Consider the following 15,316-nt stretch of genomic DNA (forward strand, 5'->3'; position numbering starts at 1 on the left):
CTTCCTCAATTATTTATTGACACATGTTTATAAACTCAACTTTTTAAGCTTTGTTGTCATAAATTTAATGTGTCAAACAATAATTGAGGCCACAAATAGATCATAGCCATTTTAAATGGAGAGGATTTGATTTTGTGAATTAGGTAGACCATTGTATCTTAATAAAATTGTCCATCATTTGAGAAAAAGTAAGTAAAGCAAATTGGTCGGCTTTTCTATCACTGCCCTTCGATATAACCGCCCTTTCCAAAACGACAACCAAATCATACATTTTGATAGAATTATGAAAATAAATACCAACCACTTTGTTCAATTCCATATCTTCGTTGAATGAGTTTACAATTTGAAATTTATGTCTACCTACTAGATAGATTTTAAATTTTAAACTTGTCTAACGATGAGAAATATGGTACGAGCATCACCATCTATTAAGATTGATGAGAACAATGTTCCCTTTCTTTAGGACAACATAGAATTAGATTAGACTATGTGAAAAGACAGAAAAAGTAGACTCTTTACTTCATTAGGATTGGTTTGAGACCAAGCAATCCCACATGGATGGAGCCCTTAGTACAACTCACGGTACAAATCTCCTTCACTTTTCACCCCAAAACAAAAGAAAAGAAGCTATTTTAGTCAAAATAGTCTATGAGATTGACATAACTTCTGAATTTGGTTTTTAAGATTTGAAATTGATAGAATTGGTTCCTGAGTTTATCACCTTCAATCATTTTGGTCATTCCATAACATATCCCCGTTAAATAAGGACCAAAATGACAAAAAGACCTTCAATTTAATAAACAACGGCCCAAAATGATTTGACAAAAAATTGAGAGTATTTTTGTCAATTTTTTTTCTTTATTTAATGGAGTTTTTTCACTGAAAGACCAAAATGATTAAAGGTGAGCGAACATAGGACAAGTTCTATCGATTTTAAATATCAAGGATCAAAATGATGAGTTATGCCAATATCAGGAACCATTTTAACTAAAAAACCAAAAAATAAATAAAAATATAGACAGCAACTGTTTAATTAAGAGTACTCTTAATTAATAACGTTGCAAAAATAGTGCACTTGATTTTTTAGGATGTTGTCAATGGTCCCTTCATATTTGATATTTGAGTTTGAATGATTCAGTTGGCCAAACACTAGTTATTTTATTTTGTTTAATTTATCAATAGGAATTTTAAATATTCTATGAGAAGAACGAAAGAAATATTAAGTTCCTTTAAAGTATTTATCGTATCCAATTATCCAACAACTCATCAAGAAGTCGCAACCGGATGTGTTCGATTCAAAGATTGATGGGCCACTTGAGATTGTACGTACGTACGAAAAAAACTTTCATCATGTACTTGTGAATTTCTAGTTGAGGAGAATTCGAAGCGCATATGAAGGGTGAAGATCTTGCAAATCTTGTTCCAGAAAAGATGAAGATATTCATCGTGCCCCAGTGCTCCAAGAAAGTTTATATAGTTTTGTACTTAGGAGAACGAAACAAATATGAAGTTCCGTTAAAGTATCTCTTGGATCCAACTCTCCAACAAGTCATCAAAAAGTCCTAACCAGCCGGAATCTGGATGTTCGATGCAAAATCTTCCAACAGCTTATATTGAGGATCTCTTTTTTTTTTTGTTGATTACAACTGATCGACGATTGTGACAACCCATCCCTAATTTTACAATTTTATAAATTTTAAAAGTGTGATTTTACGAAAATGCCCTTAGAGGCAAATGTGTTGACTTCTGTTGACCATTGTCTAGAGGAACGTATGACTTATTCTTTCGGCGTAATTGTGTAATACTCATTAGTACAAACGCATAGGCGAAAGCCGTTCGCGAGTCCGGATTATAACAGTATAGTTACAGACATTTGAAGTTGTTTCACTAAATAATAGATTTAAAGGAAAATAAACTCCCACCATGTGGGAATTTTAACCAATTAGATTTTAGGCAAAATTAAGTGGACCAATCAGAAAAAGAAGAGGAATGACCTGCCTTCCCTTTCCCATTGGCCCGGCACACACAACATACCCAACCCAGTTCCAATTCCGGCCATGTCCACCATTTTTTCAGGCGATTTTTGCTCAGCCTTCATTTGATATCAATATCCAACCTCTATGCAACTATTTTCCCTTCCAAAATCGAGCATCTTGGCTCCTAAAACGTGAGAACGACGCACGGCGTCGTGGGGAATTCTCAACGGAAATTCCTCCATTCCGGTGAGTTCCACCACCTAAAACTGCCCTTAATCAACTTCCCTTGGACCCAGGAACAAGATCCAACCAGTAGGAAAGACGTTGGAGCACCGAGGAAGAAGAATCCAAGTTCACCCATTTTAGGGTTCCGGTGGGTTTGAGTGAAATTGGAGCCTTTCCTGGCTAGATTGGACTTGGCCACAGGTATAAATCGATTCCTCCTGTTGTGTAGATGAATTTTCATGTTTGGATCGTGTGATTTGGTGGAGAAATGAGAAAGTTATAACGATTTAAAGTTTGCCCAGTTTTTGGCGACCTCTGCCATTTTCGAGGTGTTTTTCGGCCAAATCACAGCGAGATAGCCATCATGTAAGGTACCAATCTCTTCGTCTCGTTGAGAACTATGATTTTCATTTTTGAATCACTTGTTTCGTTGAGTATCGCCAGAAATTTTGGCGAGTCACTTGTTTTCGGCCACCTCCGGCCACCATTTGGACTCCAAGCTGGTATAATTTTTTTCTACATATTTCTAGCTTTGATTTGGTATATTATGAGAAACAAGTGAGATATGGAGTTCCAAAGATTGCCCAGGAAATCTGCAAAATCTGCAGAATGCGGCGAAGTTCCATTAAGGTCCACCACTTGATCAGAATAGTAATCGACAATCCGGCCGTTGGATCATAACCAAACTTTAATACATTATAGTAAGTAATATTTGAGTACCATAGAAACTTACGGATTGGGAATACGACGTACGGATCTTCCCGAATTAGATTTGTAAGTTTATAAAATAAATGTTAACCACCACTTGGTTTTGGGCAATTGGCGGAGATCCGACCGTTGGATCGTAATGAAATTTTAGTATGTTATTTTAGAAGCACAATGTGTATCTTTGGAAGATACGGATCAGAAATTTGAGTTGTGGATCTCCTGGATTGAGTTATGTAGGGTTGTGGACCCACAGTCGATCTTTGACCGACGGTTGACCTTTGGTCAATGGATCTCAAATCATTTTAGAATGTCCTTGAGGATGTGCTTTGTGTGAATTAAGTATTATATTGATAAGAGTTCTGAGATATAATTCGATAATTGTCATAGGCGGCAATTGTTCGGGACGCCTCGATGTACGTGCTAGTGAATCATAGCGTGGGCTTCAGGTAAGTGGATCTTTTCCCTTTGTCATAGGTGTATATTTGATAGTTCCACAAACGTTTCTAAAGTAATTTATGTATGTACCTACAAATAATTATAGTGAACTACGAATGACTTGATCCCTATTAAGGGTACGTAAGCAGTCTAACGAGACGTTAGATACAGCCATACAATAAATGAGACTAAATAATTAAGACAACAACCTTGTTTAGGGAATTGAACAATGTGAAGAAGGTTGGTGGAAAAGCGAGGTTTAACCTTATGAATTTGATGGTTAAATGTTGATCATAAATCGATATGTAAGAAATTTAGTGATTGAAGTAAAGAATCGTAAGTAGTGATAATTAATTTAAACTAGTGTTTTGTTGGGCTTGTCACTGATAAGTATTCCCAAAAGTAAATGGTTCGAGAGTGAGGCGTTACAGTTATTGCATTTTAGGCCATTTGTTTATATGTTTATATATCTGGAAATATTATGATATGGTTGAAATTTAGATTTACATTCTGGTATATCCATATGTATATTCCTTGCACATAATTATTGTGAACGCTCTAGAGTGCAAGAATGAACGCTGGACACACAGGTAAGTTCAGGTAAGTATACGGTATTAGTTGAATTGATGGGGTTATGGTATGACTGCATTTATGTTTTAAGTAACTTCGACACGGTCGTACAGGTTGCAATAGTAGGCAACTCCGGCATTGTCGTACAGGTTGCTTATAAGTCGTACATATGGTATTATATACATTTAAAGCTCATAAACCTGCACCCCGGTGTTAGTGCTCCTGCCCGTGGCCAGGGAACAGTCCTTCCCGTAATGTTCACCTCCCGCACCATACGCTCACCTTGAATTCAAGGTAGGTGCATAGACTCGTCGTACAGACCACTATAGGTGGTTCCGACTCATAGGTGACTCTTCACGTGATCGTAGGACTTGAGCGTATTCATTTAAACCCAGTCATGTCATACAGACCACTACAGTGGTTCCGACTCGTGTGCAGGTGTAGTGATGTATAGGTCACTAGATATGACTCCGGCTAGATTAAGATATGAGCTATAGACTTAGCCGTACAGGCCACAAGAGATGGATCCGGCTGACATATTATTTGCATATGCGATGAGATATGAATATGTCGTACAGATCATTAGAGGTGATTCCGACTTATGAGCTAGCATTGATGAGATATAAATATGTCGTACAGATCATTAGAGGTGATTCCGACTTATGAGCTAGCATTGATTGATGAGATATGAATATGTCGTACAGATCACTACAGGTGACTCCGACTTATGAGCTAACATTGATTGATGAGATATGGATATGTCATACAGGTCACTACAGGTGACTCCGATTTATATGCTAGTAATGATTGATGAGACATGTTGATGAGATATTGATTCAGCCGTACATGTCACGTGAGGTGACTCCGGCTAACATGTTGATGAGATATATATGTTTATTGAGATCTATGGCATGATATTCATGTGGACTTTGTTATGCCGTGTATGGAATTGAGATAGATATGTATTCTATTTTCTGGGAAATTATACAGGTGTTACGGCGAAGGGCTACTGCCTTTGGTAATTGAAATTGGTTTGAAAAGTTTTGTTTCACTTACTCACATTTTTCTATTTTTGTACCCCTCCAGGTTCTAGCAGCAGAGTTCCGTATCGACGAGGATTCATGGCACTTTTTAGTACATATGTCTTCTTATGATGGTATAATAATTATCTTACCTTACTGTACTATACTTATGCTCTGTATCACACGTGAAATGGGTCCAAACCAGTACATCGCGCACTCGTGTACTTAACCACTTTTAGGTTTTAATTTATTCACATTTTATACATTATCACACTTATGCCTTCGTCACCTTCCAAGTGTCGGCCAACATGGCTCGATTCGGGGTCCTAATGGACATTTTGGGTCGGGGTGTGTCAACGATAGTACTAGATTACGGATCTATGTTTTTTTTTTTTGGCACATTACCCTTTTATCCTTTCGACTGAGTTGAAATCTTCCAACAACTTTTATTGAGGCCTAAATAAATGTAAGTTATCCTCTTTAGTATACAGATATTGTTGCAAAAATTAGATAAGCAAAATTAGCCTCATTAAGTTTTGAATTTTAGTGCTCGCAAGTATACGAATTATATGATAGTATAACTTTGAAACACGGATATCGTCCCACAGAGATCGAATTGATTCTAAAGTCTAACTAACTAAATTGAAATAGATTATAATTGTGAACGCATTCTCCAGCTACAACCAAATAGCCATGCACGAGCCCGACAAGGAGAAAACCGCATTCATGATCAAGTGAGGCACTTACTGCTACAAGTTCATGCCTTTTGGTTTCAAGAACGTGGGAGCCACTTACCAACTACTAGTAAACATGATGTGTAAGAAGCAAATTGGAGTAACCATGGAGGTCTACGTCGACGACATCATGGTGAAGGGCAAGCAGCGATCAGACCACATCGGCAACTTGGCGGAAACTTTCAACATCCTTAGAAAGTACAAGATGAAACTCAATCCCACCAAATGCACATTTGGAGTATCTTCAAGCAGATTCTTACGGTACCTAGTAACCCAATGAGGAATCGAAGCACATCCCAAGCAAATTCGAGCAATCCTAGAGATGAAATCTCCAACTACCTTGAAGGAGATTCAAAGTTTGACTGGACGAGCAGCCGCGCTCAACCGCTTTCTCTCGCGATCCACTGATCGATGCAAGTTTTTTTTCAAAGCTATCAAGAGGGCACAACAAGGCAAATGGGATGATGAATGCGAAAGAGCTTTCTAAGACCTGAAGAAGTATCTCACATCACTTCTCTTACTATCCAAGCTGAAAGCAGAATATGACTTATACATTTAATTGGCAGTCTCAGAAGTAGCAGTGAGCTCTGCCCTTATACGAGAAGAGTTGAGGGCCCAACTGCCGGTATTCTACAGTTCTAAAGCTCTTCTCGATGAGGAAACCAGATATCCAAAGATCGAGAAATTAATTTTGGCATTAGTTGTTGCAGCTCAGAAGTTCGGACCATATTTTCAAGCTCATACAGTCATCGCCATGACTCAGCATCCTCTACGATCAATCCTACATGGTCCAGACTCTTCTCAATGAGTGATGAAATAGGTGTTAGAACTTGGCCAATACGACTTAGTTTACCGACCCCGCACGGTGATAAAGGCTTAAGCCTTGGCGGACTTCATAACAGAATTCATGCCTAGCATAGGTGATGCAACAGAGCAACCCAAAAATACCTCGGAGGCAACCGAGCATGCCCTAGCCACGCCTACTTCACCCAAGGGAGACTTCTAGCATTTCCATGTCGACGACACATTCAACTACAAAGGCTTGGGAGCAGGCGTGGTCCTTGTCACCCCAGATAGTTTGATGCTCGAGCAAGCAATCACTCTAGCTTCAAAGCATCCAACAACGAGGTAGAGTATAAAGCTCTATTGACAGGCCTCCGAATGGCAAAAGACCTAGCGGTGAAAAAGCTTTCAATTCATTATGATTCTCAGCTAATCACCAGTTAGACTACTAAGAGTACATTGCAAAACATCCAAAGATGGAGTAATATCTAGAGAAGGTACGAAAGAAACTTGAGGCGTTTCAGACTTACACCCTCACTCAAGTTCTGCGAGCAGACAATGCCCACACGGACGCGTTAGTCGGCCTAGGCTCCGTCCTCGACCACCAACTCAAACGCTCTATTTCGATGGAGTATCTAGACAAGCCGAGCATAGAGGCGAAGCCAGCAGCCGAGATGACACAGGTTGTATAACTCTAAACTGGTAAGATTCCATTATAGACTACCTGGTCAATGACACACTCCCCATGGAAAGGTTGGAGTCTAGAAAGCTCCAAACAAAGACAGCACACCATTATATGTGGAACGACATTCTAGTCCGAAGATCCTACACAGGACCACATCTCCGCTGCTTAGCACCTCCCGACGACCTAAAGGTTCTAAGTTCCATCCAAATCACTCCGGAGGTCGGTCCTTAGCACATAAGGCTCTTAACGCAGGCTACTACTGGCCTACTATGCATCAAGACGCTAATGAGTTAGTACAAAAGTGTCACCGATGCCAACGCTACAAGCTGGTACTATCACTGCAGGCAATGTAGTGGGCAATCAACTTTGTAAGGCCAATGTCGCCTGCTTCTTGTCCACGCCAAGGTATCCCCAAGGCAATGGGCAGGCCGAAGCATCCAACAAGATGATTCTCTATTACCTTAAGAAATCCCTTTCCGACAAGAAGGGAAAATGGTTAAACGAACTTCCCGAATGTCTATGGGTGTATCGCACAACCAAATAACGAGCAACCAGTGAGACTCATTTCTCTTTGGCATTTGGTTCAAAAGCAATCATTCATCCCAATGTCATCGTGCCAAGTATTAGCACTCTACTGCCAAGCATCGAGCAAAGCAGAAAAGAGATAGCCACAAACTTAGATCTAACATAGGAGAAACGCGAAAAGGTCATCACCCGTATTGCAGCCTACCAGCAACATCCCTTCTCCACCTACAAAAAAAGGGCCAAAATCAGGCAGTTCGAGCCAGGATATCTAGTCCTAAGAAAAGAAGATGGATTCTACTTGGGAATGTTCGTACAAGATCAGTAGAGTAAGCGGTAAGGGTAGTTACACCATTAACCATGAACGACAAGGAGATCGAAAACCAGTGGAACGCCTATAATCTGAGTAAATACCATGCATGACCTCCCACTACATCAAAGCCCGAATACTCAAGCAGCTCGACGGATACCACCTCGCAAGCCGGGGACTATTCAGTTGTTATGCAATTCCTACTTTACAGCTAAGTTTTCGTTCATTTCACTCATTTTTCAATGAGGAATTCAGAAGTAATTTACAACTTGGCTCAGCTGCATGCTTACAACAACTAATCACTCTTGCACTTCAAAAGAAAACTGCGCCCTTCTTAAGAACTTATCGCATGAATTGCACCTCCTAAGGACCAACCATACTCTATAGTGCGAGAGGGTAAACCAATTCCCCGACACCCACATGGGTTTGATCTCCAATATGGAAGGATAAACTTTACACTTCGAATATCCAGACGTGGATGAGTTGGGCTGCCCTGGTATAACTAGATGCACGATGTCTTGTGCCAGGATTCCTAGAAGTAGCCATAATGGTCTTTTTCAAGGCTTAGCTAACTGAAGGATTTTGGGTCTCTTGACCTAATCCGTGGGGAACTAGGCCTTGTAAGGTAGAATAAATTACTCTCTGAAGTTGATTTAATCATTTACTTAAGGTCGACTTAAATAGACTTTAGAAGTAATTTATTTCACTTTCCTAAAAGGATCTACTTTCCAATTAATGAGGGGATCTACATCAAAATAGGAAACAATATTATGTTTCCTAAAGCAAGGAAATATCTCTACATCTGCTGCCCTTTCCTGCAAGCAGCCAACAGTTGTGGGGGCATTTGTGGAGCAAAAAATAATCAAGAAAATTATGGAGGCAACATGTGGACTTTTGGGTAAAAATGACAAAATTACCATCAAGGCACACCGGGATTCCCACATGCATGCAACGGACAACAATGACTCAATCAAGGAAAAGTCAAAGGAGATCAAAATGGTATTTATTTAAATCCTTCTCATCACTCCTCATCAAATCCCCACTCAAAAGGTAACTCCCAATTATCCTATTTAAATTAGGATTGATTGCCTAGATTAATTGCAAGATATTATTTCACATAATATCTTGCAATTAAATCTCTAATTCCACCAAAAATCGCCGGACCCTATTCTCCAAATAGGGTCGGCCACACCCTTATAAACAGTCTCATTTTCCTCACTAAAATACTAATTCATTATCTCCCCAAAAATTCCTAAACACTTTATCTCTCAAATTCTAACTTTGGCATCAAAGATTCTTCGGCCAAAAGCACCCCCCCCCAATTCATTGTGGGTGCATAAGGCTTTTGGACTTAATCTTAGGTGTTATTATTTTGCAGGTGCATTTTCGTCGAAGGAGAAGACGGTGGATATTTGCATCCACAACCTAGACCCATTTAGGAGTCTGCCTAACCCTCCTAAAGCCACCTAATTCTCGACTCTCACTTAGATGGAAAATCAATAACTTTCATTTTGTATTTTAATTTTTCAATAAGATGTAAGAGACTTGCTAAATACTCATTATGTGCTTGTTCCCCATGTTTTTAATATGGTCTAATACTTTATAATATATATTGCATTTTTAAGTATAATAGACACTTATTTATACAATATATAATAAATTTACTTAAATCCGCCTTGTTCGCCTAGGCCCTTGCCTAGTCTCCGCCTAGCCATTTAGGTGCTAGGCCCCAACCCACTGCCCGACTAGCACCTAGTGTCTTTTTTTTTTTTTTTGAACAATCAATATTATCTACACTAAGGGGAGGAGGTGGGCTTAACCTACAATGAGCTAGCAATAATGTGGTTCAAATTTGTCTTTAGCAAGAATTTAGAACCTTGACTCGAGTTGCAATATACTGCCGACAAGCCTCTCATAATTTCCTTAAACATTCAAAACACCAAAAATTGGCCCTTCCTAACTTGAATTGCAAATAAAATTAGCCTTTCCTAACTTGAATTGCAAATATCACAATTTGTAACTGCTTTTAACAGTTTTTTGGAGAAATTTTTTTGTTTCAAAAGTACTTAATAATTTATCTAAAAAAAATCATTTTTTTAGAATAAAAACTAGAAAAAAACATGGGTAGTCCTACGGATGGGCGCCCCCTCGCGCGCGGGGGGGGGGGTGGGATTCTAGCCACCTTCATTTTTTTTTTGTCCAAACTCAATTTTTGTTTTTTTAATAAATGAGTCGGAGCCTGTTCAAATTTATGTATTATTAGTGGAACCAATTCATTTGGATCCGTTTGATACAATCCGGTTCCAACTGTTGACACAAACGTGGCATGCACCACTTGTCTCACAAATCGTACACATGCAGAAGACTCATCAAAACTGAACGACTCATGAAGACGGACACATGTCAACACTTGGTGGAAATGAATTATTTGATTTTTATTTAAATTAAATCAAATATTAATTAATCAAGTCTTGGTTCTTTCATCAAGTAATCAAGCCCACAACCAAGGTCAAATCCAACTGTAGGCAAGGCATGGAGAGCCTATATGTACGAGGCTCCAAGACAAAGAAGGGGTCTTTTAACATGCTTAGTCTCATACATATATGAACAGCAGCGAAAGATTCATCATCATAGACATGCATATAACAAGATATGGTTTGAATGGCCAATGGCTCTGATATCACATTAAGCCATTCCAGCGATCGATATCATCAAACCCTATACTGACATTATGGATGAAACTCTAATATGTGCATGAACATTAAATGATCATGCATAAACCCTAATAATTGATATACAAGGTTATTAAACCTAACCTACATTCTAAGCCATGGTGCTCTCGGTAAGAAGATGAACTTACCTTCTCTTGTTTTTTAAGAAAAGGTTATCAAACTCTCAATGGGGCAAGCATGCATATATTGGTAACCAACTACACCGAGAAAAATGACCATTTTCATTACATATATGACAATCCCTTCCTCCCATTAGGGAAAGAGTTGTCAGCAGTTATCAACCAAAACCAACTGCATATTTCAAATGTATTTGAAACTCTTTAAGTTTCCCTCCATTTGTTATTTGTCTGGTAACAAACAAAACCATAATAAAGCCTTACTAGATATAACTCACCTAGCTTATAGTATTGCATTCATAATGCTTGACTGAATCTTACATCCGGCACCTCCATGTCTGCGTGTAGACAACCTCCCCCAGCTTGATCAATGAATGTTTCCGAGCATGAGGTTGAGGAAGAACCACCGGTTTCACCAAAGGAGGCACTGGAGTACTGATTTTCTGATGGTTAACTTGAAAGAGATCGTGGAGGATGGTGGAATTAATGCTGATATCAATTTGGTTGGGGACATCAGCAATTATAGGGTAAAACTTACCTGATTTAAATGAGGAAGGGGATTATATGGAAATGGTGGTTGACTCTTTGGAGTTGATTCCACAAATTAGTACCATCACATTCAATACAGGCAGGACTATGGAGAACAATTTAATTGCGGAGATTTTGGAGAGAATGAAGTACACTTACCTGCTTCCAATAAAGAGTTGACTTTATTTGGAATTAAATTACAAACTACCACTCCAATGGAAGTGGGGACAGCTAGACCTTTATCTAATGAAGTTTTGGGTAGAAAAACTAAAAAGAAAATTATTCATACTATACCAGTTGGGCCACGGATTGGGAACCAGCTGGACTTTGGTCATTCTCAGCATGTTTCAACGAGTTACAATATGCAGACTATTATCGATAGCACAGAGAATGGGTTGTTCATTTGAGTTCTCTTTGGGATCAGATCCTTTATATTGGTGGTGTGGATGTTATGTTTGAACGGGACTGAAGTATTTATCGAGGCCCATCTATGCATTCTATCCTCACTTTGTACGATATCGTACTTTTTCTCAAAAAAATGTAGACTTAAAAGGTAAAATTTAAATGGTTTTGTATCAATAAAAAAATTAAAAAGATAGTAAAATTTGAATCCTCCATAAAACTCCAAATTGACTGGATCGCCTTTATTTTCTTCCATAGCTAAATAAGTTGTGGTTGTGGAAGCCCAAGTTTATTTAGTACTGTTAAATTTTGGCATCTTATGTGGTAATATGCTTAATAATTGAATCTTGATCTACCATGCCTTAGGGACTTGTAGTTTGATTTAGTTTGGCTCTCAAACTGGTGGTGTTCTTTTCTGTGTATTTATACATGTTAAGAGTTCCTATGGGACAGAGTTGCCAAAATGTCCCAAGTGCGTGAAAGTGAAACTCCTGAAGACAGGGTGGTCGGAATCTTGTCCAGGTTGTCGCCCAAGTCTCTATTGCGATTCAAATGCATACGCAAGTCTTGGTGCACTCTCATCAATAGTCCAAGTTTTGTGGCCAAACACCTCAGCAATTCCTTGGACAACAAACTCTCATCCTCCACTTGTATCCTTCTCAACCGTTCTCAGTTTCACATTTTCCCGGATCAGAGTTGGAAACGTGAAGTTTTATGGTCCATGATTAATCTTTCCAGTGATAGTGATGTGCACAACCTTCATTATGATGTTAAGCCCTTAAATATACCGTTTTCTAGGGATGACCATAATCCTGTACAGATTCACGGGTATTGCAATGGGATTGTATGTCTAATAGAAGGGGATAATGTTCTTCTATGCAATCCTTCAACGAGGGAATTCAGGCTACTTCCCAATTCATGCCTTCTTGTACCCCATCCCGAGGGAAAATTCGAATTGGAAACGACCTTTCACGGAATGGGTTTTGGCTATGATTGCAAAGCTAATGAATACAAGGTTGTGCAAATTGTAGAAAATTGTGAGTATTCGGATGATGAGCAAACATATCAACATTGTATTGCTTATCCTTACACGGCTGAGGTATACACCACGGCTGCTAACTTTTGGAAAGAGATCAAGATTGATATATCAAGTTCAACCCATCCCTATCCCTTTTCTGTGTACTTGAAGGGATTTTGTTATTGGTTTGCAACGGATGGCGAAGAATGCATACTTTCATTTGATTTAGGTGACGAGATATTTCATAGAATACAATTGCCTTCTAAGATAGAATCCGGTTTTAACTTTTGTGGTCTTTTTCTTTATAATGAATCTATCACTTCTTATTGTTGTCGTTATGATCCAAGTGAGGATTCTAAATTATTTGAAATATGGGTAATGGATGGGTATGGCGGAGTTAAGAGTTTATGGACAAAACTTCTAACCGTTGGTCCCTTTAAAGGCATTGAGTATCCATTAACATTTTGGAAATGTGACGAGCTTCTTATGGTTGCCTCCGGTAGAAGAGTCACCTCTTATAATTCTAGTACCAGAAATCTCAAGGATCTTTATATTCCTCCAATTATGCATCAAGTTACAGATTTGCAAGCTCTTATTTATGAGGAAAGTCTTGTTCCAATTAAGTGAGTTGAGGGCAAAGTTCCATTTTCTCTTATTTAATTTGTATGCATGGTATAAGGCTTGAGTTTGCATCTTCTAATTTTACTTTGTGGCCTTTGTACTAAGTTTGTTTATCATGAGCTGGCTTTATTTTTCGGCTTTCCACATTTTGTCAGTGTTCTTAAAAAGGGCCTAGGCACTGGGCGATGGTGACCTGAGGCGTTTTCTTGTAAATCGGTTGGAAAAATCGACTGGGCTCTAGCTGGGCTAGGCAGGGCTAGGCAGAGCTAGGTGGTGCTAGGCGGTTTTTTATTTTATTTTTAATGAAATTAAAAAAAAATCCTATCCAAGTCTAAGTGGTTTAAAATTGTGAACTTGTTGTACATGTGTCATCCTACAATACTCCTCACTATGGTTATATGGCATATATGCTTAATATGTTTTTAAATTTTGGAGTTGTTGGATACTCTTTTTGCATTTATCATTCTTTTATTATCTTATCTATGGATTTCATACAAATATAATTTTTTGTAAGTGTCAATATACACTTATTTACAAGATATACAAGAAATTTATCTAAATCCGCCTAGGCAGCCTAGGCGCCCGCCTAGACCCTGCTTAACCGCCTAGGCGCTAGGTGCTAGCCCGCCGCCCGACCAACGTCTAGCGTTTTTTAGAACTTTGCATTTTGTAATGCTATTCTAATTAAAAGTCTGATAACAATTTTTCAGTATTCCCCCCCCCCCCCCCCCAATTTTTTTTTACTTCGAAATTCCCTTCTTAAAACCTAAACTTTTTACCCATTTAACATAATTAAGTTAAACTTTCTGCGCAAGAGTGCACACAGTTATAAGTAAAATCCGGGGTGCTAAAAAAATTTTTAGGCAAGATATGAATTGATTTTATATTATATGTTTTATTATATTCTTAGTATATTTTAGTAATTATTTTGGTGAGATTTTGCTACTTTGATTTATATTTTCAACATAAGACATGCGAGATGAATTTTGGAGTGATTCCATTTGAACGATATTCGTGAGTCTCTCAGCTTGTTCATAGCAAATTTTCAGATTTTTCTACCAAGTGAATAATTTACGGAGAAGAAGGTGTTTGGGCTTTTTGGCATCCAAGAAGGTTTTTTTTTGACAGATAGCCATTCTGTAAATATGTTTGAGACATTTTACGTTTTAAAAAGAATCTTCTTGGGCCTGTTTTGTAAGTGTCTAAGGCCCAAAATGTGGCTGGGCAGGTTTCCCATTATTGAACGTGGCTGCTTTTATGGCTAGGCAAATTTCCCATTATTGATTAGGATTATGTTTCCTAGTTTATCTTTAACTTATTATGTTTCCTAGTTTTGTTCTAAGACATTTTCAAGGAAATTTTTTATTTTGTAGTAGTATAAATAAGACTATTTAGCCATTACGGTTCTTAACTCATTCTTTGGAGAATTCAACTTAGAGAGTTTTTGACGATTTAAGTTTATTTACAAGGTGTTTTTCTACCCATGTTCTTAATAATTTTTGCTTTATGGTTGCGTGTAAATAATCTCTTTTGCTAGGGCGAGGTGTAGTTTCTTTTCAGTTTACTTGTGATACTATGCATGCATGTTTTGAATTATTAATCACCGTGTTTGAAACTATCTATTTGTGTTAATGCTTAGCTACCATTATGATATTTAGAAAAGTAATTTGATACAATTTTGGTTGGAGTCGGTCCCTGAATTTGATGAAAACTTCTTGTGGTTAATAATTGTAATTTCACTTAGGATAAATATCACTTCTTAATGGTTGCATGGTTTTTCAAAAGGTTTTTATAAAGGAGAAATTAGGTTCTCATCCTTCCTTTTGCTACTCTATTGATTAAAATCCTATTCATTTTTAATTTTTGATCAAGATCCTTGGTATTAATAACATCATTAATTATTTCTATAACAAAATATTTTTTTATTTC

The 15,316-nt window shown here is 38.0% G+C and overlaps 1 protein-coding gene across 1 annotated transcript; it reads left to right on the forward strand.

Annotated features, from left to right (window-relative positions):
* Positions 1-12,080: 12,080 nt before the first annotated feature.
* Positions 12,081-13,531, forward strand: LOC126609690 (putative F-box protein At5g15660). Its single transcript, XM_050277561.1, has one exon. It carries the CDS (start codon positions 12,212-12,214, stop codon positions 13,391-13,393), a length of 1,182 nt encoding a protein of 393 aa, XP_050133518.1. The 5' UTR covers positions 12,081-12,211; the 3' UTR covers positions 13,394-13,531.
* Positions 13,532-15,316: the final 1,785 nt, after the last annotated feature.

Source organism: Malus sylvestris, chromosome 17, assembly GCF_916048215.2.
Source record: "Malus sylvestris chromosome 17, drMalSylv7.2, whole genome shotgun sequence".
NCBI classification, from domain to species: Eukaryota; Viridiplantae; Streptophyta; class Magnoliopsida; order Rosales; family Rosaceae; genus Malus; species Malus sylvestris.